General features: G+C 46.3%; 1 protein-coding gene across 1 annotated transcript in view; it reads left to right on the forward strand.

The window, feature by feature from the left end:
• The first annotated feature begins 267 nt into the window (after positions 1 to 267).
• Positions 268 to 25198, forward strand: part of CFB (complement factor B) — a 33181-nt gene continuing 8250 nt past the window's right edge. The window contains exons 1-13 of the mRNA XM_083600875.1: positions 268 to 797; positions 4432 to 4638; positions 5547 to 5732; positions 6847 to 7020; positions 8245 to 8340; positions 11395 to 11531; positions 13732 to 13870; positions 15291 to 15443; positions 17661 to 17756; positions 20249 to 20386; positions 21002 to 21099; positions 23683 to 23800; positions 24386 to 24536. Coding sequence (XP_083457001.1) covers positions 737 to 797; positions 4432 to 4638; positions 5547 to 5732; positions 6847 to 7020; positions 8245 to 8340; positions 11395 to 11531; positions 13732 to 13870; positions 15291 to 15443; positions 17661 to 17756; positions 20249 to 20386; positions 21002 to 21099; positions 23683 to 23800; positions 24386 to 24536 — 1754 coding nt within the window. The 5' untranslated portion in view covers positions 268 to 736. The remainder of the gene's footprint in view (positions 798 to 4431; positions 4639 to 5546; positions 5733 to 6846; positions 7021 to 8244; positions 8341 to 11394; positions 11532 to 13731; positions 13871 to 15290; positions 15444 to 17660; positions 17757 to 20248; positions 20387 to 21001; positions 21100 to 23682; positions 23801 to 24385; positions 24537 to 25198) is intronic.

Raw genomic sequence — 25198 nt, forward strand, 5'->3', positions numbered from 1 at the left:
AACAAGAACAACAACATTCTCTTCATTTCAGACCTGGAGCAGGTCAGACTGTATTTCCCCTCTTCTTGTGGCCACCTGGCAACCCTAGCAGAAATCTGGGAGTTACATATTTACCCTGATTCGAAAGAATCGAAACTCCACACCCATCGCTGCCCACTTCCTTCATGCAGTCACTTAACAGAGATAGGCCTCTTTAGCAATCTTTTCCCCTTCTTTTGCGCCAAAAAAACGAGGAAGTTTAGAAGTGGGTAAATATTGCAGCGTCTGAAAATGCAAATAGAGGGGGAGGAGCAGGAATTGGATCATGACTGTGGGGGGAAATCTCATGGCCTAGCAATGCTGGGGACCTGGCCTAACTCCAGCCCCCAGTAATCCCCTGGAATGTCCACATTCTGAAAGTCTCCTATGTGTTCAAGCTGGGAATTCCCCTAGTTGGCTTTACTCCCTTCCTGACTTCAAGACGATTCTGGGTTTCCCCCATCTGGATTCCTGTCCACCTGCAGCCACAATATATTCTTGCCTCTCCCCACCCCCACCCCCACCCATCGCCTTGGAGTTGCTTCATGGACTTTGCCATTTCCCAAAACTCAGCTGCTTTCTCGGGGTGGGGCTAGAGACCAGCATCTAGCAAGTGGAGCGGATCGCCTAAAATTTCACAAGTAGCTGGACTGCAGCGGTGCTGCCCAAACAGAAGCTGCGAGGACTCAGAAAGACAACAGACCAGGGAGAACCAGAAATGCAGCTTTTTTTGGACCAGCTGTTCTGCATTCTCATTGCCCTCGGGGCATTTTATACAGGTAAGCTGTCACAGCCAGGCACAAATTGCTTCTGAGAGCTGTGAATTTCACACAGTGCCTAATTGTAGTCAGTGGTGCCTTGAGGCCAGAACTCCTTCAGCCTCGACCAAGAGACCTGTGGCACCTTAAAGACTAATGCATGTATTTATTTACGATGGTTAAGAATGCTGGGGGGTGGTGGTATTTGATTGAGTCATCATCAAGCCTACCTAATTCAGAGTTTCCGAATACACAACTAGAAACACAGCCATCCTTGCTTCTTGAAATTTTGCAGTGTAAAATGCGATTATGCAAAAATGCATTTAAGTCAGGGATAACTGATTTGTAAAATGGTGTACACAGAAAACGTGAGAGAGATGCATTAAAATGCTGATCAATTTTCATGGGGACTTTGAAAAACAAAATCACGACAGAAGCTTTGTGGACTAAACACACTTTGTCGGATGCAGCTGGTGAAATGGACTTTAGTACTCAAAACTTCGTGACATCGTCATAGAGAAATGTGCTTATATGTTGGTTTTGCTGCTTCGGACTAAAACTGATCCTCTTACCTGGAAATTTCTCTTTGAGATAATGCCGTTCGGGATAATTCATTCAGGATATTTGCTTTGATGCAGAGCAGCTGAAAAGAATTCAAAGCCCTTTTTGAAATCCTATGATGAATGTTGATGCTAAATATTTGCCAGATATTTTCTGAATACTCATTTCCCCAATGTCCACAATTTATGTGATTTTTGAAAGTATTGAGTCTCTGGAAGCATTTGGTAGCTGACGTGCAATGCTACTCATTATCCACCAATTTGTCTGATTTCACACATGAAGCTTGGCAAAATAATCAAGGGGTTGTTGGGTGGAACGCTCAGATTTTGCATGTACTTAGCATGTTTTTATTTTTGAAATTTGAATCCAAAGCTTCACACTTAAATTTTGAGGGGCAAAATTGGAAAAGCAGGAAATCTGCAAGTGTACATTTTAGCTCCACTCAGGCCTCGGAGCCAATTCAAATGTTACAAAATTCCTGCAGGGGAGCATTTGGGTGTAGAAAGTTGGAATGCAACCCACCTGTCTGGGATGATAAAACACATGCCTGATTTATGTGTCTGTGTCCTGGGGAGGTTTGTACTCCGTGCAAAAATCCACATGTATATTTGACACACGTCGTGAGTTGTAGTTTAATTCCTGCATCAAAGTGCTTTTAGCCTACGATTTTTGCAGCATTTGCAGGTTTACAAAAAATTCATAGAGGATCAGGTTACCAGTGGCTTCCTAGCCACAATGGCTATGTTCTACCTCCATTGAATAGCAGCTGAATCACAAGTGGAAAGAGGAACTCTTGAACTCGGGACCTGCTTGTAGGCTTCCCAGAAGAAGCTGGTTGGTGAGAACAGGAGGCTGGACCAGATTAGCTTCCCTAATATTGTTATGTTTTGTTTTGTCTTATGTTGTGGTTCAGGGCAGGTTTCCTTTCCGCTGGGGCATAAAGAGACTAGTTCTCATTGAGGTGATAAACTTATATGTGGCCACAGCACTTCAGATTGCAAGTGGAGGCCTAGATGCTTGAATAGGTAAAGGTAAAGGGACCCCTGACCATTAGGTCCAGTCGTGACCGACTCTGGGGTTGTGGCGCTCACCTTGCTTTATTGGCCGAGGGAGCCGGCGTACAGCTTCCGGGTCATGGGGCCAGCATGACTAAGCCGCTTCTGGTGAACCAGAGCAACGCACGGAAACGCCGTTTACCTTCCCGCCGGAGCGGTACCTATTTATCTACTTGCACTTTGACGTGCTTTTGAACTGCTAGGTTGGCAGGAGCAGGGACCGAGCAACGGGAGCTCACCCCGTCGCGGGGATTCGAACTGCCGACCTTCTGATCGGCAAGTCTTAGGCTCTGTGGTTTAACCCGCGTCCCAGATGCTTGAATACTCTCCCATAAATGCAATTCCCTCCGTGGAAAATACAAGATGTCAGGGAGAGAGGTTCTAGCTTAGGCTCTTTGCTGTTACGCTACTTATCTGTGCACATGGATTCTGGAGTGGTGCAGCTTAGCCATAGGGTTACAAACGCCGTAAAAACCAGGTTGGAGTCTATGTTTCTTTTTTTCGGCTTTACAATTTTAAAAAGGAGAAGGTAGTTCCAGGCGATGTTTCGGCTTGGGGGCGGGATACCTGACTTCAGGAAATTTGTCTGTATAAACAGAGTCTTGGATTAGCCATTATACTAAATACACTAAGCTGTACGGTCAGGGACCAAAAGTGGAGCTCTTGCGATTCTTGCGAATTTCCCAACGAGAAGAATAAATCAACATTGCACCATCTGAGTCTTTGTGTGCGTGCTTGCGTTCGGTAGATAGCAGAATGGTGAATTCAGATTTGGGAAGGGCAGGATCCTGTCGTTTCCTCAGCTATGAAGCATGCTGGGAGGCTGGGGACAAAGGCCTGGGCCTGTTTCTCCTCATGTTCCCTCATGTATAGTGACTGATTTATGAAAAGAGATGGGCTGCAGCCTGAGTGCAAGCTGGCATTCCTTGATCTAAAAAGCTGCCACCTCTTATATTTCCATATCATTTATGATGTCTTATAAACTGGTGAGAATGTTGATGATTATATATTTCCAGATGGAGGCAGCAACTATGTGTGTAGCTCCAAGGCTTTTGTGGGCACCAGGGGCAGCAAGTTGGCTCCCAGTATGTTTCCGAGCACAATTCAAAGTGTTGGTGCTGACCTTTAAAGCCCTAAACGGCCTCAGCCCAGTACAGTGGTACCTCTGGTTGAGAACGGGATCCATTCCGGAGCCCCGTTCGCAACCTGAAGAGAACGCAACCCGCGTCTGCGCAAGCGCGGGTCGCGATTCTCCGCTTCTGTGCATGCACATGATGTCATTTTGCCCATGTGCGAACGGCGAAACCCGGAAGTAACCCTTTCTGGTACTTCCCAGTCGCCGCAACCTGGAAAGACGTAACCTGAAGCTAACATAACAAGAGGTATGACTGTATACCTGAAGGAGCGTCTCCACCCCTACTGAGGTCCAGCTCCAAGGGCCTTCTGGCAGTTCCCTCACTGCGAGAAGTAAGGTTACAGGGAAGTAAGCAGAGGGCCTTCTTGGTAGTGGCGCCCGCCCTGTGGAACACCCTCCCATCAGATGTCAAGGAAATAAACATCTATCTGACTTCTAGAAACATCTGAAGGCAGCCCTGTATAGGGAAGCTTTTAATGTTTGATGTTTTATCGTTTTATTATTATTATTGTTATTATTAATATTCTGTTGAGAGCCACCCAGAGTAGCTGGGGAAACCCAGCAAGATGGGCGGGGTATTATTATTATTATTAATATTAAGAAGCATAGCTGTCAACTTTTCCCTTTTCTTGCGAGGAATCCTATTCGGAATAAGGGAATTTCCCTTTGAAAAAGGGAAAAGTTGACAGGTATGCCCAGAAGTAAAATAATGGCAGATACCATAGGCAGGCTCCAAAGCAAAATCTGGTCACTTATGAGTGTCTCTTTTTGGCATGTTACGAAATCTCAGTCAGCTGGAGCAATGTCTGCACTTTGATGCACACAAGTAGGTTGTGTGGGCTGTCAGTGGTGATCTGAACCTTTTCCTTCTTTTTAATTTTCTGCTTTTTTCCTTTTCCCTCAGATGCAGCTGATAATGCCTGTGACCCCCAAACCGCTGAGATTGCTGGGGGACAGTATACAGTACTGGAAAACGGCACTGTGCTGAAATATGAGTGCCCAGATGGGAAATACCCATACCCTACAGACTACCGGTTTTGCCAGTACGATGGGACATGGAGCCCCATGCAGAATGCACTGAAAAGCCGCGTCTCCAAGGCCAGTTGCCGAAGTACGATAGAGCACTCAAATATGCCAATTTATTGTTAATCTAGACATTTGTAGGGCAGATGCATCTGTTCTTGCTTTCTGATTTTGCCACAGCTAGTCCTCCACAAATGTTACCTTTATCCATTATTTTCATATGGTGAATATTAATCTTTGCCAACTGATCGGGGGACATTGACCTTGGCCTGTTCCTGTGTCTTTTAACAGCACCTGATTCTGCCAAACGCAGCAACGACAGGGAAACATTTCTCTGATGTGGAGATATGCATTGCAGCGCCTGCTAATATCTACAGTTCAAGCTGCAGTTAAAGACTTAGGACTGTGGGCTGCTAGAAAGCTGGCCCATCTGATAAGATCTGGCGGCTCCTCCAGACAACTTATTTATTAAGCATTCCTCTTGGCTTGCTTGCACAAAGCTTACACAGTAGTTAGAGCACATCCAATCTTTATTGAGGTTTCATTCTGATTTGCTTACACATCTTCCCGTTAATCGCTTGTTTCTCTCACAATCTTTAATGCATTTCACCGTCACTTACCAAACTGCAAAAAGCCCAGTTCTTTTAATAAGTGGATTTGTTGTGCTACAACAACTGGGCCTTTTGATCCACTTTGAACTGTGCAAACTTCAAGTTCTGGTATGTCCCTCCTGATGTCTGAGTTTTTACTGGTGTCCTGATGGCCTTTGACTTCGATGTAGCGCATCAGACGTCGCTGTGAGAATTGCAGCTTGAGCCTTCTCCAACTTTTCAAATAGCATTTGGGGCTGGAACAGCCTCGGAGGACCAGGACAGGATTGGCTTCATATGGCAGAATCTGAGGATTGTATGGGGGGTGGGGAGGAGATGTTTGATTGGTCAGAGGATGCAGACCAATTACTAGATCCTACTTACTGACATTTGCTATTCCTTCCAGACATCACCTGCTCCAGGCCTCTGGATTTCGAAAATGGCCTATATGAGCCCCGCCAGAGGTCCTACAATGTAGGCCAGGAACTGAGGTTTGAGTGCTACCAGGGTTACACGCTGCGGGGGTCGCATAATCGCACCTGCCTTCCCAATGGGAAATGGAGTGGAGAGACAACCATATGCGATGATGGAGGTGAGTTTAGCATGCATTTACTGGCAAGCTCTGCCAGTTTCCTCTTTGGGGAGAGAGGGGTTTCATTTTTCTTGGCTTCCGTCTTTTGATTCTATCCATCTGGCACCTTCTGTGTGGTCAGTCAAGACCTGAGTCACAATATGAAACCAAAGCAACTTGCACAAACTCTGCTCCTCTGCAAGCCGCAATTGGTAAGGTAAGCCCTTGCAAGAACGTGAATCTCTAGATTGAGATCCTTGCAAAGAATGCAACTTTGCTGCAGGTCACACTATTTTTCACAAGAGGTCGACTGCAAATCTGTTTAAAAGCGTTCAGCTGCTTTTAGCTTTTATAATATTGAACAGTGGCCTGGCAGCACTGGCTTACTTTGCTGCATGCTGAATATGTGGATTCCTGAAATAACAGGCACCTTGAATAACTAGGGAAGGAGGAGTCTACATCTTTGGGAGAGTTTTGGGCATTGGCAGATAGCTGTTGCATGCATACAGCAGTTCTGAGACACAAAAACATGTTGTTGTTGTTTAGTCGTTTAGTCGTGTCCGACTCTTTGTGACCCCATGGACCAAAGCACGCCAGGCACTCCTGTCTTCCACTGCCTCCTGCAGTTTGGTCAAACTCATGCTGGTAGCTTCGAGAACACTGTCCACCCATCTCGTCCTCTGTCATCCCCTTCTTCTTGTGCCCTCCATCTTTCCCAACATCAGGGTCTTTTCCAGGGAGTCTTCTCTTCTCATGAGGTGGCCAAAGTATTGGAGCCTCAGCTTCAGGATCTGTCCTTCCAGTGAGCACTCAGGGCTGATTTCCTTCAGAATGGAGAGGTTTGATCTTCTTGCAGTCCATGGGACTCTCAAGAGTCTCCTCCAGCGCCAGAATTCAAAAGCACCAATTCTTTGGCGATCAGCCTTCTTTATGGTCCAGCTCTCACTTCCATACATCACAACTGGGAAAACCATAGCTTTAACTATACGGACCTTTGTTGGCAAGGTGATGTCTCTGCTTTTTAAGATGCTGTCTAGGTTTGTTATTGCTTTTCTCCCAAGAAGCAGATGTCTTTTAATTTCGTGGCTGCTTTATAGCAACAGCTACATAACTGTGATTCTGTTCTCCTACCTAGCGGGCCACTGCCCCAACCCTGGCATCCCCATTGGTGCCCAAAAAGATGGCACCCAATATCGAATTGAAGATCGAATCCGCTACAGTTGTGACAGAGGACTCTCTTTTGTGGGATCCAAAGAGCGGATTTGCCAAGAATCAGGAGCCTGGAGTGGATCGGAACCGGAATGTAGAAGTGAGCTGGGGGAAACATACATGGTCTGGAATTGGAGGTTAAATCCTTGAGGAGTGGACCAAGAACTGTGACCATATTAGGGATGCCATACATCTGGAATTTCCTGGACAATGTTGGGATTTGGTTGCCAAAAGTCACATCCAGGCGGAATTTCCGTCAGCTGATTTAAATGTCTGGGAAAACCTGGACGTATGGCAACCTATTGTGGAAGTGTGGGTTTTTTTGCCGAATTTTTCAAAAAATAATAATCAAAAACTGGTTTTGGGGGGGGGAGATTTTGCAAAGACAAAACAAAACACCTCACCAACTTTGACCCAAAACAAAAGTTTCTACTTCCTGAAATATGGCAAACCAGGTTTATCCAAAAATAAATTATACTGGGGAATAACCAGCTTTCGCTTCATTTTTGTTCATGCATTCAAGGTTGACATGGATAACATGTAATGGCCAGTCATGAATGGGCTTCAGGCTGATGTGCTCTGCCCTCCCTCTTACCCTCATTCAAGTCTAATTTCCTTCCTCCCTTCCTGGTTTTAAGCAAACTGTAGTTTACCATGAAACCCAAATCCAACAAACTGCAGTTTGCATCCACATCAGAACTGGAATCCCATTTCAAACTGTGTTTCTAGTTCCATTTTGCAAATGCAAGGGCATGATGTTTTGGGGTAACTATCAGTTGTCTGGGTGGCGCTGTGGGTTAAACCACAGAGCCTAGGACTTGCTGATCAGAAGGTCAGCGGTTTGAATCCCTGTAATGGGGTGAGCTCCCGTTGCTCGGTCCCTGCTCCTGCCAACCTAGCAGTTTGAAAGCACCTCAAAGTGCAAGTAGATAAATAGGTACCGCTCCAGTGGGAAGGTAAACGGCGTTTCTGTGCGCTGCTCTGGTTCGCCAGAAGTGGCTTAGTCATGCTGGCCACATGACCCGGAAGCTGTACGCCGGCTCCCTCGGCCAATAAAGCGAGATGAGCGCCACAACCCCAGAGTCGTTCACGACTGGACCTAATGGTCAGGGGTCCCTTTACCTTTACCTTTACCTATCAGTTGTCTGATTCATGGGATGGGGTGGGGGGAAGCCAACCATATCTGGCGAGATCAGAGGCCCCCATCCTTTGACCTTCATCCTTTTCATCAAGTTTGCTCAAGCTGGCTTCAGAATCTCCTTGCGCGAACAAGTTCTTAACACTCCAGATTGCTAATTCCCTCTCTCCCCCTTTTCCTCCCCAGACCCTTTCACCTTTGACACTCCAGAAGAGGTCTCCTCCAAGTTCATCTCATCCCTCACTGAAGTGGTCGAGTCTGCAGATTCCAACAGAAATATTTGTAAGTTTCTGAGAGCAAAGTGGGGTTTTGGGCAAGGATACCCCTGGTCCAGTTTGCAGGTGTGGGACAACCACATTGTGAGATGCTCCCCATTTTCCTGAGTGGTAAGATAACCCAGGAAAGCGCTATCAAATTTCCTCTGGAGCAAACAGCACTAGGGACATTGCTTATTTTTGAGATGGTACTCCTTTCCTCTATAGTTTGATTAGGTGTGTTTGCAATGGTTTCTTTTTGACAAATATATAAGCAGGGTGTGAGCTGAGCAAAGGCAAACAGCAGTACAGTCATACCTCGGGTTACAACCGCTTCAGGTTGCGTTTTTTCGGGTTGCAGACTGCCGAAACCCGGAAGTACTGGAATGGGTTACTTCCGGGTTTCAGCGGCTGCGCTTTGCACATGCGCAGAAGTGCTGAATTGCAACCCTCACGTGCGCAGACGTGGGTTGCGAACGCTGTGGGTTGCGAACGTGCATCCTGCACAGCTCACGTTCGCAACCCGAGCGTCCACTGTACTCCTGTGAGGCAGAAGATCCCACCTAGGGAGTGTTGTAGAATTCAACCAAAAAGGGGAAATGGGAGCAGAAATTTTCAATGTTTACTTACTTATCCTATGCCCTGAACAGAGCTCAATCCAGCCAACATGATCATTGTTGTTGCTGCTGCTGCTACTGCTTTCAGTTTGGAAATGATACATAATTTATTTGGGGGTTTTCTCCACCTGTATTGTGTTTTCTTTACATTGAAACAAATGGGGTGGAATAACATAATCACAATGTAACTTACTTAATTGACACAACTGTGTAATTAATTACCTAAGTTACCTCATTTCTTCACGGTGGACAGGAAGAGGAGGTTTTTTTTTATAAATATTTATTAAGTTTTCCAATTTTATGCAAACACAAAAAGAAAAAGAAAAAGAAAAATATTGAAAACAAATCAATTTCAATAACAATTTTTCAGTAACATGTTTCTTTGACTTCCTCATACCTCCCCTTCTTGTTTTCTAGTTCAAATTGTTAATCCAGCAAATCCTAATCTCTTAACATTCCTTTTAATTAACACCTTATTTTCCACTCAACTTTTTAAATTTTATGACTTAAACAATTTTAATCCCTGTTATCTTTATCATAACAGCTAGAGACCACAAAAGTTCAATCCAGCATCTTTTCAGAGTTCATTCATTTTGTAGTATTTCTGTAAATAGTCCTTGAATTTCTTCCAATCTTCTTCTGCCGACTCTTCTCCCTGGTCGCGGATTCTGCCGGTCATTTCTGCCAGTCCCATACAGTCAATCAACTTCATCTGCCATTCTTCCAGAGTGGGTAGATCTTGAGTCTTCCAGTGCTTTGCTATAAGTATTCTTGCTGCCATTGTAGCATACATAAAAAAGGTTCTGTCCTTCTTTGACACCAAATGGCTGACTATGCCCAAGAGAAAAGCCTCTGGTTTTTTCAAGAAGGTATACTTAAATACCTTTTTCATTTCATTATAAATCATTTCCCAGAAAGCCTTAATCTTTGGGCACGTCCACCAAAGGTGAAAGAATGTACCTTCAACCTCCTTATATTTCCAACATTTATTATCGGGCAAATGATATATTTTTGCAAGCTTGACTGGGGTCATGTACCACCTGTATATCATTTTCATAATATTCTCTCTTAAGGCATTACATGCCGTAAATTTCATACCTGTGGTCCATAACTGTTCCCAGTCAGCAAACATAATGTTGTGTCCCACATCTTGTGCCCATCAGGAAGAGGAGTTGCAGCTGAACAAAAACTGTGCTGCACGAGAATTCTTTCCCCCCTCTCTAATATTTCCCTGTACCTTTGCAAACCTTAGGAGTTATTCTTGTGTGTGGATGGTGTTGCCTGACCCACGTAAGCAGCAACCCTAATGTCTGAAGGCTCACTATCCACTTAAGTTCTACTCAAGAGTAGGCCCATTGCCTCTCTCACCACCAAAGGAACACAAGTGAACAGCAGAGAACCTGCACAAGCAACGCTGACACGAAAACCCACATATCATAGCTGTCAACTTTTCCCTTTTCTTGTGAGGAATCCTATTCGGAATAAGGGAATTTCCCTTTAAAAAAAAGGGAAACGTTGACAGCTATGCCACATATATTAAGTAAAACAGAAACATCACCACCTGACCCATCCCCACTCATCTTTTTCCCCCTACACCTCTTTCCCCCTATTCTTCCTAATGTCTCAACAAATGAAACCGATTTGTAAAAAAAAAAAATGTTACATGGGGGGGGGGCGAAATACAAGAGAGAGATATTGCACATACCTTTGTAAATCAAGAAAATCTTGAATAAAAATACATTTTAAAAAAAGAGTAGGTAAAGGTAAAGGGACCCCTGACTATTAGGTCCAGTCGTGGCCGACTCTGGGGTTGTGGCACTCATCTCGCTTTACTGGCCGAGGGAGCCAGCGTACAGCTTCCGGGTCATGTGGCCAGCATGACTAAGCCGCTTCTGGCGAACCAGAGCAGCGCACGGAAACGCCGTTTACCTTCCCGCCGGAGCGGTACCTATTTATCTCCTTGCACTTTGATGTGCTTTCAAACTGCTAGGTTGGCAGGAGCAGGTACCGAGCAACGGGAGCTCACCCCGTTGCGGGGATTCGAACCGCCGACCTTCTGATTGCTAAGTTCTAGGCTCTGTGGTTTAACCTCCCCCCCCCCCAAAAAAAGACTAGGCCCATTGAAATCCATGAACCTAAGTTAGCAGTGTCTATTATCCTCAATGGATTCCCTCTGAGTAGGACCAAGACAGCTCAGAGGAAACAAGGGGGACGACCTGCAACAAAATGTAGTCTGGAGTGCTGTTGTTCAGGATTTCAGTTACTTGTTTCTATTCTCCCTCCCTGCCTTTCCAGTTTTCACACACACACACACCTTGCATCAAACATTTGGCATCCCATGACCACTGAGCATGTTCAGTCCTCAGTGGGCTGTTTGATTGGTTCCTTCCCACTAATTTTTTTTTGGGGGGGGGTTGCTAATCTTTGCTGATACCTCCCCTCTTGTGGCTCTTTCCTCCCCACAGCTGCTACAGGGAAGCGTAAAATCAAGATTGAGATTGATGGCTCAATGAATATCTACATTGTCCTTGACGCCTCCCGGAGTATTGGTCAGCCAACATTTCGCAAAGCTCGGGATGCAATCATCAAGTTCATCGAGAAGGTGTGGTAGGCTGAGAAACTTTCTCCCTTTCCCCAAGAAGAGCAGCATGGGATCAGTGTAGAAGCAGAGGTCTGCTGTAAAGCCCCTACTCTATTGACTAGGATCATCAGTGGAATAAAAAGTTGTCAGATCTGGGTGGAAACCTTGGTGGGGAGCAAAGCTGAATGGGAAGGAGGAAGGGAAGCAGGCTCCAGGCATCTGGGTTCTGAGTCTTGGAGGAGGAGCTGACAGTCCAAATAGGCCAAAAGTCAGAGTAGATGAGTGGTTCGTAACAGGGGGGTGAGTTCCAGGACAAAGGGCCCAGAAGAGGATATATAGTCAGTTGGAGAGAGGTTTGGAAGAGAGATTGTTACTGTTTTGTAGCAGCATTAGCACAATTGCAGTTGCTCCAAGCACATTAAAACTTGGTTAGATTTACATCTGCCCTCATCCACCTTTAAACAAACATATCCCATGAAAATACTTAGGCTAGAATAAATCACAGAACTTAGCTTTGCAAATAAGTGAAGATTTTACTCACAGAGTTTTGGTAGTTATAGCAAACAAGCCTACATCCATTAGTAGTAAAAGTAAAGAATAAAAAGAGTTCCAAACAACATAAAAAGAAAGAACTTGGTTTCCTTAAAAAATAATCATGCAGAAGATGCAGGCAGTGAAAATCTATTTTAGAGAGATTCATTTATTTGCAGAATCAGTTGAGCTGGGAGCCATGCTGCAGCTCCAGTGTTTTTTTTCCAGGAAAGGCTGAGGGAGAGAGAGGCAGATGCTTTCTCAAGAGACAATGCTCTTGTACTGAGGGGAGTAGCTTCTGAGGCTAGGGCTTTATAGGGCCGGGTGGGCAGGGATTGGCCATTGGGATCAGCTGACCAAGTAAGCACTCAGACATGCTGCTAATGCAAGCTAGATGATGCTCTCAATGCACAAATTTTAGTCTGCTAAACTTGCTGTGGTAACAGAGATGGGACAGTAAGGGAGACACTGGAATCTGACTGTTAGGATTTCCAGGAGAAGATACCAGAATCCTGGCAACTTGCAAGCAGAACCCAACAGTTTGAGGAGGTGAACAGAGTGAGAACCTAGTAATTTCCAGGTTTGGAAGGAACGCAGCACAAAGTAACAGCCCCCTCCCCCTGTAATTTCTACACTGAGGTAGAAGATGGTTAACTGAGTTCATCCCTCCCTCTCCTGAAATGGTTTCTGGTTGTCCTCAGAGATGGAACTCACCACGAAAGCTGTCTGCCGACCTGAATTGTGCAAAACAACAACAAACCTATGGTTACGTTAAACATATTCAATAAACAGACAAGACGTAACTGGCTGTACTTTTGAATAAAGTACTGTTCATTGTATCAAATTGTAGATTTCAACAGCTACTACTATGCTATAAGATCCACTGTCCTGTGATATCATATATGAGCTTGTACTACTGATGAGAGGGACGCGGGTGGCGCTGTGGGTTAAACCACAGAGGCTAGGACTTGCCAATCAGAAGGTTGGCGGTTCGAATCCCCATGACGGGGTGAGCTCTCGTTGCTCAGTCCCTGCTTCTGCCAACCTAGCAGTTCGAAAGCACGTCGAAGTGCAAGTAGATAAATAGGTACCGCTCCGGCAGGAAAGGTAAACGGCGTTTCCGTGCGCTGCTCTGGTTCACCAGAAGCGACTTAGTCATGCTGGCCACATGACCCGGAAGCTGTCTGTGGACAAACGCCGGCTCCCTCGGCCAATAAAGTGAGATGAGCACCGCAACCCCAGAGTCGGTCACGACTGGACCTAACGGTCAGGGGTCCCTTTACCTTTACTACTGATGAAGCCCAGGACGGCAAAACAAGGCTAATATTCCGGAAATCCCTGTCTTAGAATCTGTGAAAGGATTCTGTGGAACTGTAACAACCTTTCATGTGGATTGTTGGACTTTATGAACAGACAGGTGGGATAGACACACATATATGGACCTTATGCATGAACTGATTAGAGAATGAACTGATCCACTGGGTCTTCCGCTTTTTTCGTTGAACTTTATGAGCTACTTTTGTTGAAATCTACAATTTGATACAACAAACAGTATACCTTATTTATTCAAAAGTATAGCCAGTTACGTCTTGTGTGTTTATTGACCTAAAGTGTGCAGCTTGAAAAAAATAATAATAACTATTGCCATGAAGGTTCCTCCTTCTCTTGACACTCTGTCCTCTCGATATAGATATCCAGCTATGACACTTTCCCTCGGTACGGCATCGTCACCTTTGCTACCCACAGCAAAGAGGTTTTGAGTACGACCAACCCAAAGAGCAATGATGCCTCCTGGGTGATTGAGCAGCTGGAGGCCCTGAAATATAATGGTAAGCAGTATTCCTGACCTCTGCTAGGGAGGTGGCTAGGGGGCTGGGCAAGAAGAAGAGTTTGTATTTGATATCCCGCTTTATCAATACCCGAAGGAGTCTCAAAGCGGCTAACATTCTTCCTTCCCTTCCTCCCCCACAACAAACACTCTGTGAGGTGAGTGGGGCTGAGAGACTTCAGAGAAGTGTGACTGGCCCAAGGTCACCCAGCAGCTGCATGTGGAGGAGCGGAGACGCGAACCCAGTTCACCAGATTACGAGTCTACCGCTCTTAACCACTACACTACACTGGCCAATTCAAGGGAATTGGGGGGGTGTAAGTTTACTGTACCTTTGGGGGACAAATAGCAGTCTGGAGGGGGAATATTTGGCAAATGGCTCCAGACTGCTTCAGCGTCCCACAACTGCTTTTCTATCAAAATAGAAGCAGCCCGTTTGATTGAATTTTGGCTCAGTTCACATTTAAAGGCAAAACCTGTTTGGTTTGCGCTTCCCAGAAACGCACAAAAACCAAGGCACAGCTGCCCTTTGAAATTCATACTTCTCTGGGATAGCTCAGTTGGTAGAGCATAAGGTAAAAGGACCCCTGACCATTAGGTCCAGTCGTGACCGACTCTGGGGTTGCGGCGCTCATCTCGCTTTACTGGCCGAGGGAGCCGGTGTACAGCTTCCGGGTCATGTGGCCAGCAAGACTAAGCCGCTTCTGGCAAACCAGAGCAGCGCACGGAAGCGCCGTTTACCTTCCCGCCGGAGTGGTACCTATTTATCTACTTGTACCTTGACGTGCTTTCGAACTGCTAGGTTGGCAGGAGCTGGGACCGAGAAATGGGAGCTCACCCCGTCGCGGGGATTCGAACCGCCGATCTTCTGATCGGCAAGTCCTAGCCTCTGTGGTTTAACCCACAGCGCCACCCGTGTCCCTAGAGCATAAGACGCTTATGCATAAGACACAGAGTTGTGGGTTTGAGTCCTACATTGGACAAGGATTCCTGCATTGCATGGGCTAGATGACCCTTGTGGTCCTTTCCAACTCTACAATTCTATGAATAATCTCTGAATTTTGCAGGGCAGTTTTCTGGCCAAGTAGTGTACAATAGTGCATTTGCTAGGGCCAGTTTTGCGTATAAATGCATCTTTCTTCATGAAAACAATGTATAGCAATGCATTATACTGGGGGGAACTGCTTTGCAAAGAGAAAGTATGCATTTTTAGGGGATTTTCTATGAAGTGATGTGGAAACGTGGAGAACTGAAGCCTGGAAAAATGAGAAACCCAAATTGGCACATTTGCCCATCGCTAATTGTAGAGGCCTGGTTTTTTTTTCCTACAAGGAAGCCCCTGAGGCCTACTGAGGCTTTCCTCAGCTGTCCACCTAGTGGGTTGTTTGCCATGAGCTGAATCATTCTTCTTCTTCCTGCAGAACACAAGCTAAAGCCTGGAACCAACATTTACAAAGGTCTGGATGCTGTCTATAAGATGATGATCAACCAGCAAGAGGACCAACTGAGGGAGGGGTTGGATCCTGCTCCTATTGCCACCACCACCCGCCACGTTATCCTCCTCTTGACTGACGGTGAGACTCTAAGGAAGGGGGAATGTTACCTGCATCGCTACCTTTCCTCCTCCTTTTAAAAAGAATTATTAGAACAATGATTTCAGAAATTGCTTTGTTTATTTTGAATTTCTGTCCCATCCTTCCTCCCAGAGAAGCCCAGTTCCCAGCAAACACATACATGATAAAATGTCTTTTAAAAACAGTTCCGGTACAGGTGCAAGCTGGGAAATACCTCTGTTTAAAAGGCTTGCTGCCTTTCCTTCTTCTTTTTACCCATAATGGGTCCACAAAGAGTGCCTCTGAGCATGTGTGCTATTCTATTATTCCTAGGTGGCCTGCAACATGAGTGGATGGCGGGCCGGGTGGGGTGGGGGTGGGGCTTACCCCAGATCCTGTCTTTGAGAAAAATCTCTCTATCCAGGGACCAATGTTTTTGGCCTGTTTTTTATTATTATTATTTAAATTTTTTATTGAGTTTTTTCACAAACAAACAACAAGAAAATAAAACAACCTTTTACAGTCAACATTTTAAGCCATCATATTTACACTGCGTGTCCTCACACCTCGACTTCCTTCCTTCCCTGCTTTGGTTTTCTTGAGATATATCCCCTTCTGTGGAATCTTATTCCCCTTCCATGCACATCACAGGAATTATGTTAACCCTGCCATAGTTTTTAAGCTTCTACAGTTTGAGCTTATATATGCCATAAATTTACCCCATTCTTCATCAAACTTTGTCCCTTTTTGGTATCTTATTCTATATGTCTCTTATTCTTATTCTATATGTCATTTTATTCTATATGTCATTTTAGCTAATTCTGTATATTCAAAAAATTTAGCCTGCCATTCCATTACCGTGGGAGTCTCCTGTAGTTTCCATTTTTGAGCCACGAGTATTCTCACTGCTGCAGTAGCATATTGAAATAATTTATGATCTTCCTTTTTTACTTCCTGTTTTTTTTTTTACTTCCTGGTTTGGGCCTGTTTTTAAAGGACCTAAGGGTAAGGTAAGGGACGCGGGTGGTGCTGTGGGTTAAACCACAGAGCCTAGGGCTTGCCAATCAGAAGGTTGGCGGTTCGAATCCCCGCGACGGGGTGAGCTCCCGTTGCTCGGTCCCTGCTCCTGCCAACCTAGCAGTTCGAAAGCACGTCAAAGTGCAAGTAGATAAATAGGTACCGCTCCAGCGGGAAGGTAAGCGGCGTTTCCGTGCGCTGCTCTGGTTTGCCAGAAGCGGATTAGTCATGCTGGCCACATGACCCGGAAGCTGTACGCCGGCTCCCAATAAAGCGAGATGAGCGCCGCAACCCCAGAGTCGTCCGGGACTGGACCTAATGGTCAGGGGTCCCTTTACCTTTTACCTTTTAAGGGTAAAGTGTCCCCGATAATGTGCAAAGCATCTTTCCTCTCTGGAGAGACTGTTGGCCAAGACTCCCTTCAAAACGGTTCTAAACAATGGCATTTAGCAGAACTTCCAGCTTAACAGGGACCCTCTTCCTCTGAGTACCAGATGCTGGGGTGGGGGGAGGGCAAACAAAAGGGGAGGGGGTGTTGTCTTCTGGACTTGCTTGTGGGCTTCCATGGGGCCTGCCAGAAACACAAGACTATTAAAAGTGGAGTGTTGTTTGATCCAACGGGGCTCCCTAATAATAATAATAATAATAATAATAATAATAATAATAATTTATTATTTATACCCCGCCCATCTGGCTGAGTTTCCCCAGCCACTCTGGGCGGCTCCCAATCAAGTGTTAAAAACAATACAGCGTTAAATATTAAAAACTTCCCTGAACAGGGCTGCCTTCAGATGTCTTTTAAAGATAGGATAGCTGCTTATTTTCTTCACATCTGAAGGGAGGGTGTTCCACAGCGTGGGCGCCACTACCGAGAAGGCCCTCTGTCTGGTTCCCTGTAACCTCACTTCTCGCAGCGAGGGAACCGCCAGAAGGCCCTCGGCGCTGGATCTCAGGGTCCGGGCTTAACGATTGGGGTGGAGACACTCCTTCAGGCATACAGGACCGAGGCCGTTTAGGGCTTTAAAGGTCAACACCAACACTTTGAAATGTGCTCAGAAACGTACTGGGAGCCAATGCAGATCTCTCAGAATCGGTGTTATGTGGTCCCGGCGGCCACTCCCTTAATTATGGCCTTGTAGTCTTTCCCTCCAAAAGCTGGAGGGCGTTCCAGTACCATTTCTTCTATGCTCACCAAATTCTCTCCCTTTCCCCTCGTCCTAGGAGACTACAACATGGGAGGGACCCCTGTTCCTGTCATTGGGAGAATCAAGGAGTTCCTCAATATTCCTGGCCAGCCCACTCGGAATGACTTCTTGGGTAAGACACGTCACGTAACGATGATTCATGTTGGGCTTTGGGGGGGGGTGGGGGGGGGGAATAGCAAAGAGCAGGAATGACTAGACCACCATTAGAGAATGGTTTCATAGAATCATAGAATTGCAGAGTTGTGTGGCAAGTTCCTGTCCCCCCCCCCCAGTGGAAATAAAGACACATGACACAATTATTTAAGTTAATGGGCAAAAAATGGCCACAACTTTATTGGTTACAGGTAATGAAATATACTCAGAGTCGCAAGGTGATTTCATGCTCTTTATTCAGCTCATAGTGGTGAGGAGGAATGAATGAATGTCCCCTCAAAGTATCTGCTTTATATACATTATTTACACAATGGGCTGCACATGATTGGCTAATTCCGGAATTCTACTGTAAGCCAATCAGGTTGTGGATTCACTTCTATCTGGAGCATGATTGGGTGGTTCCTGCCGACCAATCATACTGCTGCATTGTTCTAGGACCAATCAGACTGCTGCATTCTGAATCCTATTGTTCTAGGACCAATCAGACTGCTGCCTTTTGGATCCTATTGTTCTAGGACCAATCAGACTGCTGCAGTTTGGATCCTATTCAACTCAGTACATAACAGGTAATGAGTGGTATTGGCTTAGGCATTGGTCCTAACTGACTATCCAGCTTCAGCCTGCCTGCTTGAAGTCCGGGAAGGGTTAACCACAGTAGGGGGAGTCCTGCTGATGCACATCAACTAGGAGCTCCCCTGGGGTCACCGCTCGGGGGCGTGCCTTAGGCCCTCAACTCCATAGGCTTTGGACAGGGCCACGCCCCCTAGAATCCTTTATCGGACTACCCTTCCGTATGCGGGGCAGGTGATGGCGCTTCCTCCCCTCTTCCATCTACATAACAATTCCGTTACCAATGCCTAACTGCCAATGCCGAAGAAGTTGTGACGATTTGCTACGAGGTAGGCAAAAAACCATCAAGGGACGCGGGTGGCGCTGTGGGTTAAACCACAGAGCCTAGGACTTGCTGATCAGAAGGTCGGCGGTTCGAATCCCCGTGACAGGGTGAGCTCCCGTTGCTCGGTCCCTGCTCCTGCCAACCTAGCAGTTCGAAAGAATGTCAAACTGCAAGTAGATAAATAGGTACCGCTCCGGCGGGAAGGTAAACAGCGTTTCCGTGCGCTGCTCTGGTTCGCCAGAAGCGGCTTAGTCCTGCTGGCCACATGACCTGGAAGATGTACGCCGGCTCCCTCGGCCAATAAAGCGAGATGAGCGCCGCAACCCCAGAGTCGGTCACGACTGGACCTAATGGTCAGGGGTCCCTTTACCTTTACCTAGGCGAAAAACCAAGTGGCTGGAGCCAGTTTGCCAAGTGGGAAAAATTCCTACCAGGCCCCTTAATGGCGACCAACCGAGGTCCATAGCAATGTCGGAAAGAAAAACCTAAAGGGCGGGAGGATGGGAAACCGGAGCAGCTGAAGCAGCCAAAAGAGGGAGATCCCCGGCCGCGCCAGCACTAAATAGCGCAGGCCATGCCCCCAGGCCAGCTGATTGGCTGGCCAAGGGATGACGCGGTCGGGGATTCCTTCAATCGTGCGGAGACTGAGAGCCAGACCCCCGTGCACGTGGAGGGGGCGTGAAGCCTGCAACCCCACCCCTCCAGCTCGGAAGTGGCTTTATCCAACCTTGTCCAACCCCCTGCAATGCAGGAATCTTTTGCCCAATGTGGGGCTGAAACCCACGACCCAGAGATTAATAAGAGTCTCATGTTCTACCGGCTGAGCCACTCATAGCTACTTTTCATCTCGACTCATTTTACCTTCCAAATCTACAATTCCAGGATATTTCATTCATGCTATGATATATCTTGCCTGTACATTAGCTTTGGTCATTCCCACCACTATCATTTAAGGTGATTTTTTTTTTTTTTGTCAAGCAAATGTTTAAGCACCAAATGTGGATTGCAGGCTGCATTTACCCTGCATACCATATAAAACAATATAACTTTGCAATACAATGAAACTGTGTGTGCATGTACACACACACACACACACACACACACACACACACACAGCATAACAGTTGGCATAAATCAATTCAGGGTGTACAGCACCACAAAGAGGACAAGGCTGAAGAACACTGCTCTATGAATCCATGGAGCGACAATCTTTGGGCGAGACGTTATCTCTTTGACTTGTTACCATGTGTCCTTGGCTGCATATGCTGGTTTTCACATGCACAGGAGGAGCAAATATTTTGCATCTGTAGTTCAGGGTCACAGTCCGCTAGGGGATGAATTTATACTTTTGCAAGGGGATCATAAGTCGTACTACGAAAAGGGCATAGAATCAAAGAGGCTGCCTTATTTCAGAGGTACTTCTTCCATGAACTGCTGTGGCACAGGAAGGCCTTTTGCCCTCTGTCACATACTGGTGCTTTTTCTTTTCTTTTCTTCATGTGGGAGCCTTAGAAATTCTTCACTCACCCTTGCCTTCCACCCCCACTTGTGCCTAGACGTTTACATCTTTGGTATCGGGTCCATGGTCGCCATAGAGAATGTGAACGCCTTGGCATCTCAGAAGCCCGGCGAAAGACACGTCTTCAAGCTCAAAGACTATGATGAAGTACGGGATGCCTTTGAAGAAATGATTGGTAAGGCGAACCTCCATTTCCGGGATTTTGGCACTCCCCCGACTTGTCCTTCAACATTTCCTTTCCCAGAAATATCTGACTCTCAGCCTCCTCTCCATTCCTCATCCTTGGTATCTATGACACAGCAAAGATAAGTTCCTCAAAGGCCAACTCAAATGCCCATTTTCCACATCAGCTTTTCTCTCTTTGCAGAGGATTCTGGGAAATGTTTGAGAGCAGCCGCACAACACTGGCCACTCCTACAGGTCTTAGTGCTGCTCAGCTTGAACAGAAAGTGCCATAATGGCCAGTAGCTTGAGTGGATTAGAACCATATGTGAAAAATATTAGCCATGATGGCTACATGGAACTAGGGAACTTGGCCTTCCAGAGAAGCACCTGGCTGGCTGTTGTAGAAAGCAGCGTGTCAGGCCCTTGGCCTCATCCAGTACTTCTTGTGCCCTTTAGCAGCCCCTCAACACTGGCTCAATGTATAACCAAGAAGCTGGTGCTCTCAGCTGCCTCCTCCTTTCCCAGAAGAACCCAGGAGTCCTGACCCTTTTGCCTCCTTCTCAACCCACGAAGCCCCTCTCTCCTTTCCTGGGGAGCTGAAGGTGACACCGCTTTCTCTTTTCAGATGAGAGTCAGGTTCTGTCCATGTGTGGCTTGGCCAAGGAGCACACGCAAGCGAGGGACCAAGAGAAGAATCCCTGGCACGTCACAATCAGCATCCGGGTGAGAGTGGAACAAATGAGAAGCAGACAAGGGTTTTCTGTAGTAGCAATCTGATGGAGATCTGGTTCTTTAGTGGCGGTCTGATGGATATCTGGTTTGGGTTCATGGCTTCTGGAGCCTCTGAGTAGACAGAGAATGTTTGACCCAAGCGTAGTGCCAGCTATGGCATCCCCTGGCACCCCCATCGCTAAGGAGGGTCCTTGTGAAACTTGATGGGTGGAAGTATGGTGTGGTTGCTTAGCAACCATAGGGCCTGCTTTCCAGCCACCTCTTGCACAGCACCTCTTTGTCCAAATCTACATACAGCAGACCCTCCAAGTGCCCCTATTTTCCAAGGACAGTCCCAGATTTAGATGCCGTCTTGATATCTGATTTGATCCTGGAATGTCCCGCTTTTCCTTAGGCCGTTCCTATTTTCGTTAGAGAAATGTTGGAGGGTATGTTAGGATGTCCCTAATTTCATCGGAGAAATGTTGGAGCGTATAGAATAAAAAGGTAAAGGACCCCTGACAGTTAACTCCAGTCGCGAACGACTCTGGGGTCGCTGCGCTCATCTTGCTTTACTGTCCGAGGGGGCTGACGTTTGTCCGCAGACAGTTTTTCTGGGTCATGTGGCCAGCATGACTAAGGCGCTTCTGGCGAAACCAGAGCAGCACACGGAAACGCCGTTTACCTTCCCGCCAGAGTGGTACCTATTTATCTACTTGCACTTCGACGTGCTTTTGAACTGCTAGGTTGGCAGGAGCAGGGACCGAGCAACGGGAGCTCACCCCGTCGCAGGGATTCGAACCACCGACCTTCCGATCGGCAAGCCCAAGAGGCTCAGTGGTTTAGACCACCACACCACCCGCATCCCTCACAGCGCCCCCAAAGAATAGGATGTCCCTATTTTTTTATCCGAGAAGTGATGGAGGGGACGTCCCTATTTTCATCAGAGAAATGTTGGAGGGGATTCATACAGTATTATGCAGAATGAGGTAATAGGAAGAGATGGTAGAATTCTGGACTGTACCACTTCAGACAGAGCAGGGGTGAGGAATCTGTGGCCTGGCCACGAGGAAACAACATAATATCCAAGCCCTAGCCTTGTGCAAGATACAGTGTGGTGGTGGTGGGGGCACCAGGATTCATTTTCACCCCAGGTGGGCATACAGAGCTCACGTTATCCAGCAAGCCAAGTCTAGGATTGCCACATATTTTCCACGGGGCTGGTCCTCTGTTCCTTAAACTGCTGACAGAAATTCAATAGCTATAGTTTCCCCATCTCTGACTCTCTGTGATAGCGATAAGGTCCACCTGTTGAATTTCGGCCTTCAATGCTGCTTTTTCTTGGCTAGACCTCTGACGGCCTACTTGAAGTTGTCTACGGTTGCAATCCTGTGCACCCTTCCAGAAAATATAAGCTCCATGGAACCCGGTGGGAGTTGCTTCCACATAAACATGCATAGGATTGTGCCATGGGTTGTCTGGGTGTTGCTCTTTTTTATTATTATTATTATTTTATTTGCTCAACACACAACAAAAAAAGGACAAAATGAACCATAGTGAAAGTACCATCAGTCGCGCCATACATAGAGAGTTAATATAAGTTTCATAATCAATGAACTGTAATGGTCTCTTCTTTATAAACCCGACTTCCCATCTACTCCATAAATCAAATTACCGTATTTTCCGGCGTATAAGACGACTGGGCGTATAAGACGACCCCCCCCAACTTTTCCAGTTAAAATATAGAGTTTGGGATATACTCGCCATATAAGACTACCCCTCTTCCAACGCACACCAAATAAAAATTTTAAAAACCAGTCTCCAGTCCAGCTCGGAAATCTGCTCCACTTCCCAGTGGCCAGGGGCTTCTGGGGCCAATTTTCAAGTGTATTTCTGCTTCATCTAGAGAGCTTGGTGTCCTCTGATTTAATTTGCTGTCATTTTATCCTTTGGTGGGGAGTTACTGCAGGAGCTGCTGCTGTAGCTGGCATATAAGACGACCCCCGACTTTTGAGAAGATTTTCCTGGGTTAAAAAGTAGTCTTATACGCCAGAAAATACAGTACTATTCTTTACTGCCCATGCATGTTATTACTGTCATCTCACATCACATTCAAAATATGTTAAATCGAACAATATTGCTGGAGTTATTCAAATGCCGCTACGGCTTCTAGGTCAGTATTATTAATTTTCAAATATATTTTAAATACTTCCCATTTTGAAATGAAATCTTTCCTTGGTTTGTTCTTTAATTTTTTGGATTAACTATCTAATTCAGCATAATCAATCATTTTATGGACCTACTCTTGTCTTGAGGGAACTTTTCCACTTTTCCACATTGTAGCTATAAGAACCCTCGCTGCCACTGTTGCGTAGAGAAAAATATCATTTTTTTTTAGGAAAACCCGTGTCAATAATACCCAGTAAATATGCCTCTGTCTTAATGTTAAAGGAGATTCTTAACATCTTTTCGAGTTCTAAATGGATATCTTCCCAGAACGTTTTGATTTTATTGCATTGCCACCATACATGATAGAAGGATCTGTCTGGCTATTGTTCTTACCAGTCTGTTCTGCTTTCCTCTTTCAAATCAAAGCGCGCTGGAAGGGGATTTGAACACTGCAAAGGAGCCCTTGTCTCCGAGTATTACGTCTTGACAGCGGCCCACTGCTTCACCATAGTTGACAGAGCTGAGGAGATCCAAGTCACATTAGGTAAGCCAAATTCTCTCAAGCTGGGAAGGACCAGAGTTCCCAGAGAGGGTGTGTGTGTGAGAGGGAAAACGTGTTGTGGTTTCCTCTTGTGCCTTTTTAACAGGAACCGGGTGAGCAGAAATCAGAGGGCATGTTTTTGATCACTGAAATATACTCAGAGTCGAGAGTGGATTTCATGCTCTTTATTCAGCTCATAGTGGTGAGGAGGAATGAATGTCCCCTCAAAGTATCTGCTTTATATGCATTATTTACACAATGGGCTGCATGTGATTGGCTAATTCCAGAATTCTCCTGTAGGCCAATCAGGCTGTGGATTCACTTCCATCTGGAGCCGGATTCGGTAGCTCCTGCAGACCAATCATACTGCTGCATTGTTCTAGGACCAATCAAACTGCTGCATTCTGAATCCTATTGTTCTAGGACCAATCAGACTGCTGCATTCTGAATCCTATTGTTCTAGGACCAATCAGACTGCTGCATTTTGGATCCTATTCAACTCAGTACATAACAATCACCTGGTGACAAGCACTGCAGGCAGCAGCGTTCACTGGAACTCTGCATTTAATTCTCATCTTCTCCATCTAGGTGAGAATCAGCGCTTTGAAGTGGCTGCAGTCCGATCGCACCCACTGTACCAGATTGGGAAGCTAAAAGATCGTGGAATCCCTGAATTCTATGATTATGATGTCGCCCTGGTGAAACTCGCCAAAAAAGTCACACCCTCTGTTTCTGCAAGGTGAGGTGGAGAGGGAAAGAAAATGTCGGTTTTCCATTGGGACTCCGATTAAAAGGGAGACTCACACCCGTGCCCGAGTGAAATATCTGTGTTCTAGGCCCAAGCAAGAAACAATAAGCAGCAAATAAGCAAGGTTCAGGTGCAGTTTTACAAAACACAAGGGATATGAGATTGTGGTGTCGCATCTTGAAAATGTGTGGTTTTTAAATATTTAAAAGCAAGCTACTGGTCCTTAATAATAAGTAAATGATAGTAAGTTGTGGTCAGGCTGGATACTGACACCTTTCATGGGTTAGAGACATTTACATCTGCTGCTGTGGGCTCTAGTCTGCAAAATCTGCTCCACTTCCCAGTGGGGAGGAGTTGCAGTGGACCGCGTGGCGACCCACTCCCCACCGGGGGGCGGGGGGGACTTTGTCTCCCCTTGCCCTGAGGATCCCGGCCACATCAGAGCCCGGCCAGCCAATCCGCTGGCTCGAGGGGGGGCCGTGGCTGGGGCTGTTTAAACTGAGGAGCGAGCCAGAGGACTTCCTCTTTGGCTCGCTTCCTCAATCACCCGCCCTCCCTCCTTATTTTGCAGGTTAGGCACTGGCCTTGCTATGGACTTTGGTTGGTCGTCTTGGTTGTCCGAGGGGCCTGGTAGGAATTTTTCCACATGGCAA

This window comes from Podarcis filfolensis, assembly GCF_964270895.1.
Source record: "Podarcis filfolensis genome assembly, chromosome: 2".
Lineage (NCBI taxonomy): Eukaryota > Metazoa > Chordata > Lepidosauria > Squamata > Lacertidae > Podarcis > Podarcis filfolensis.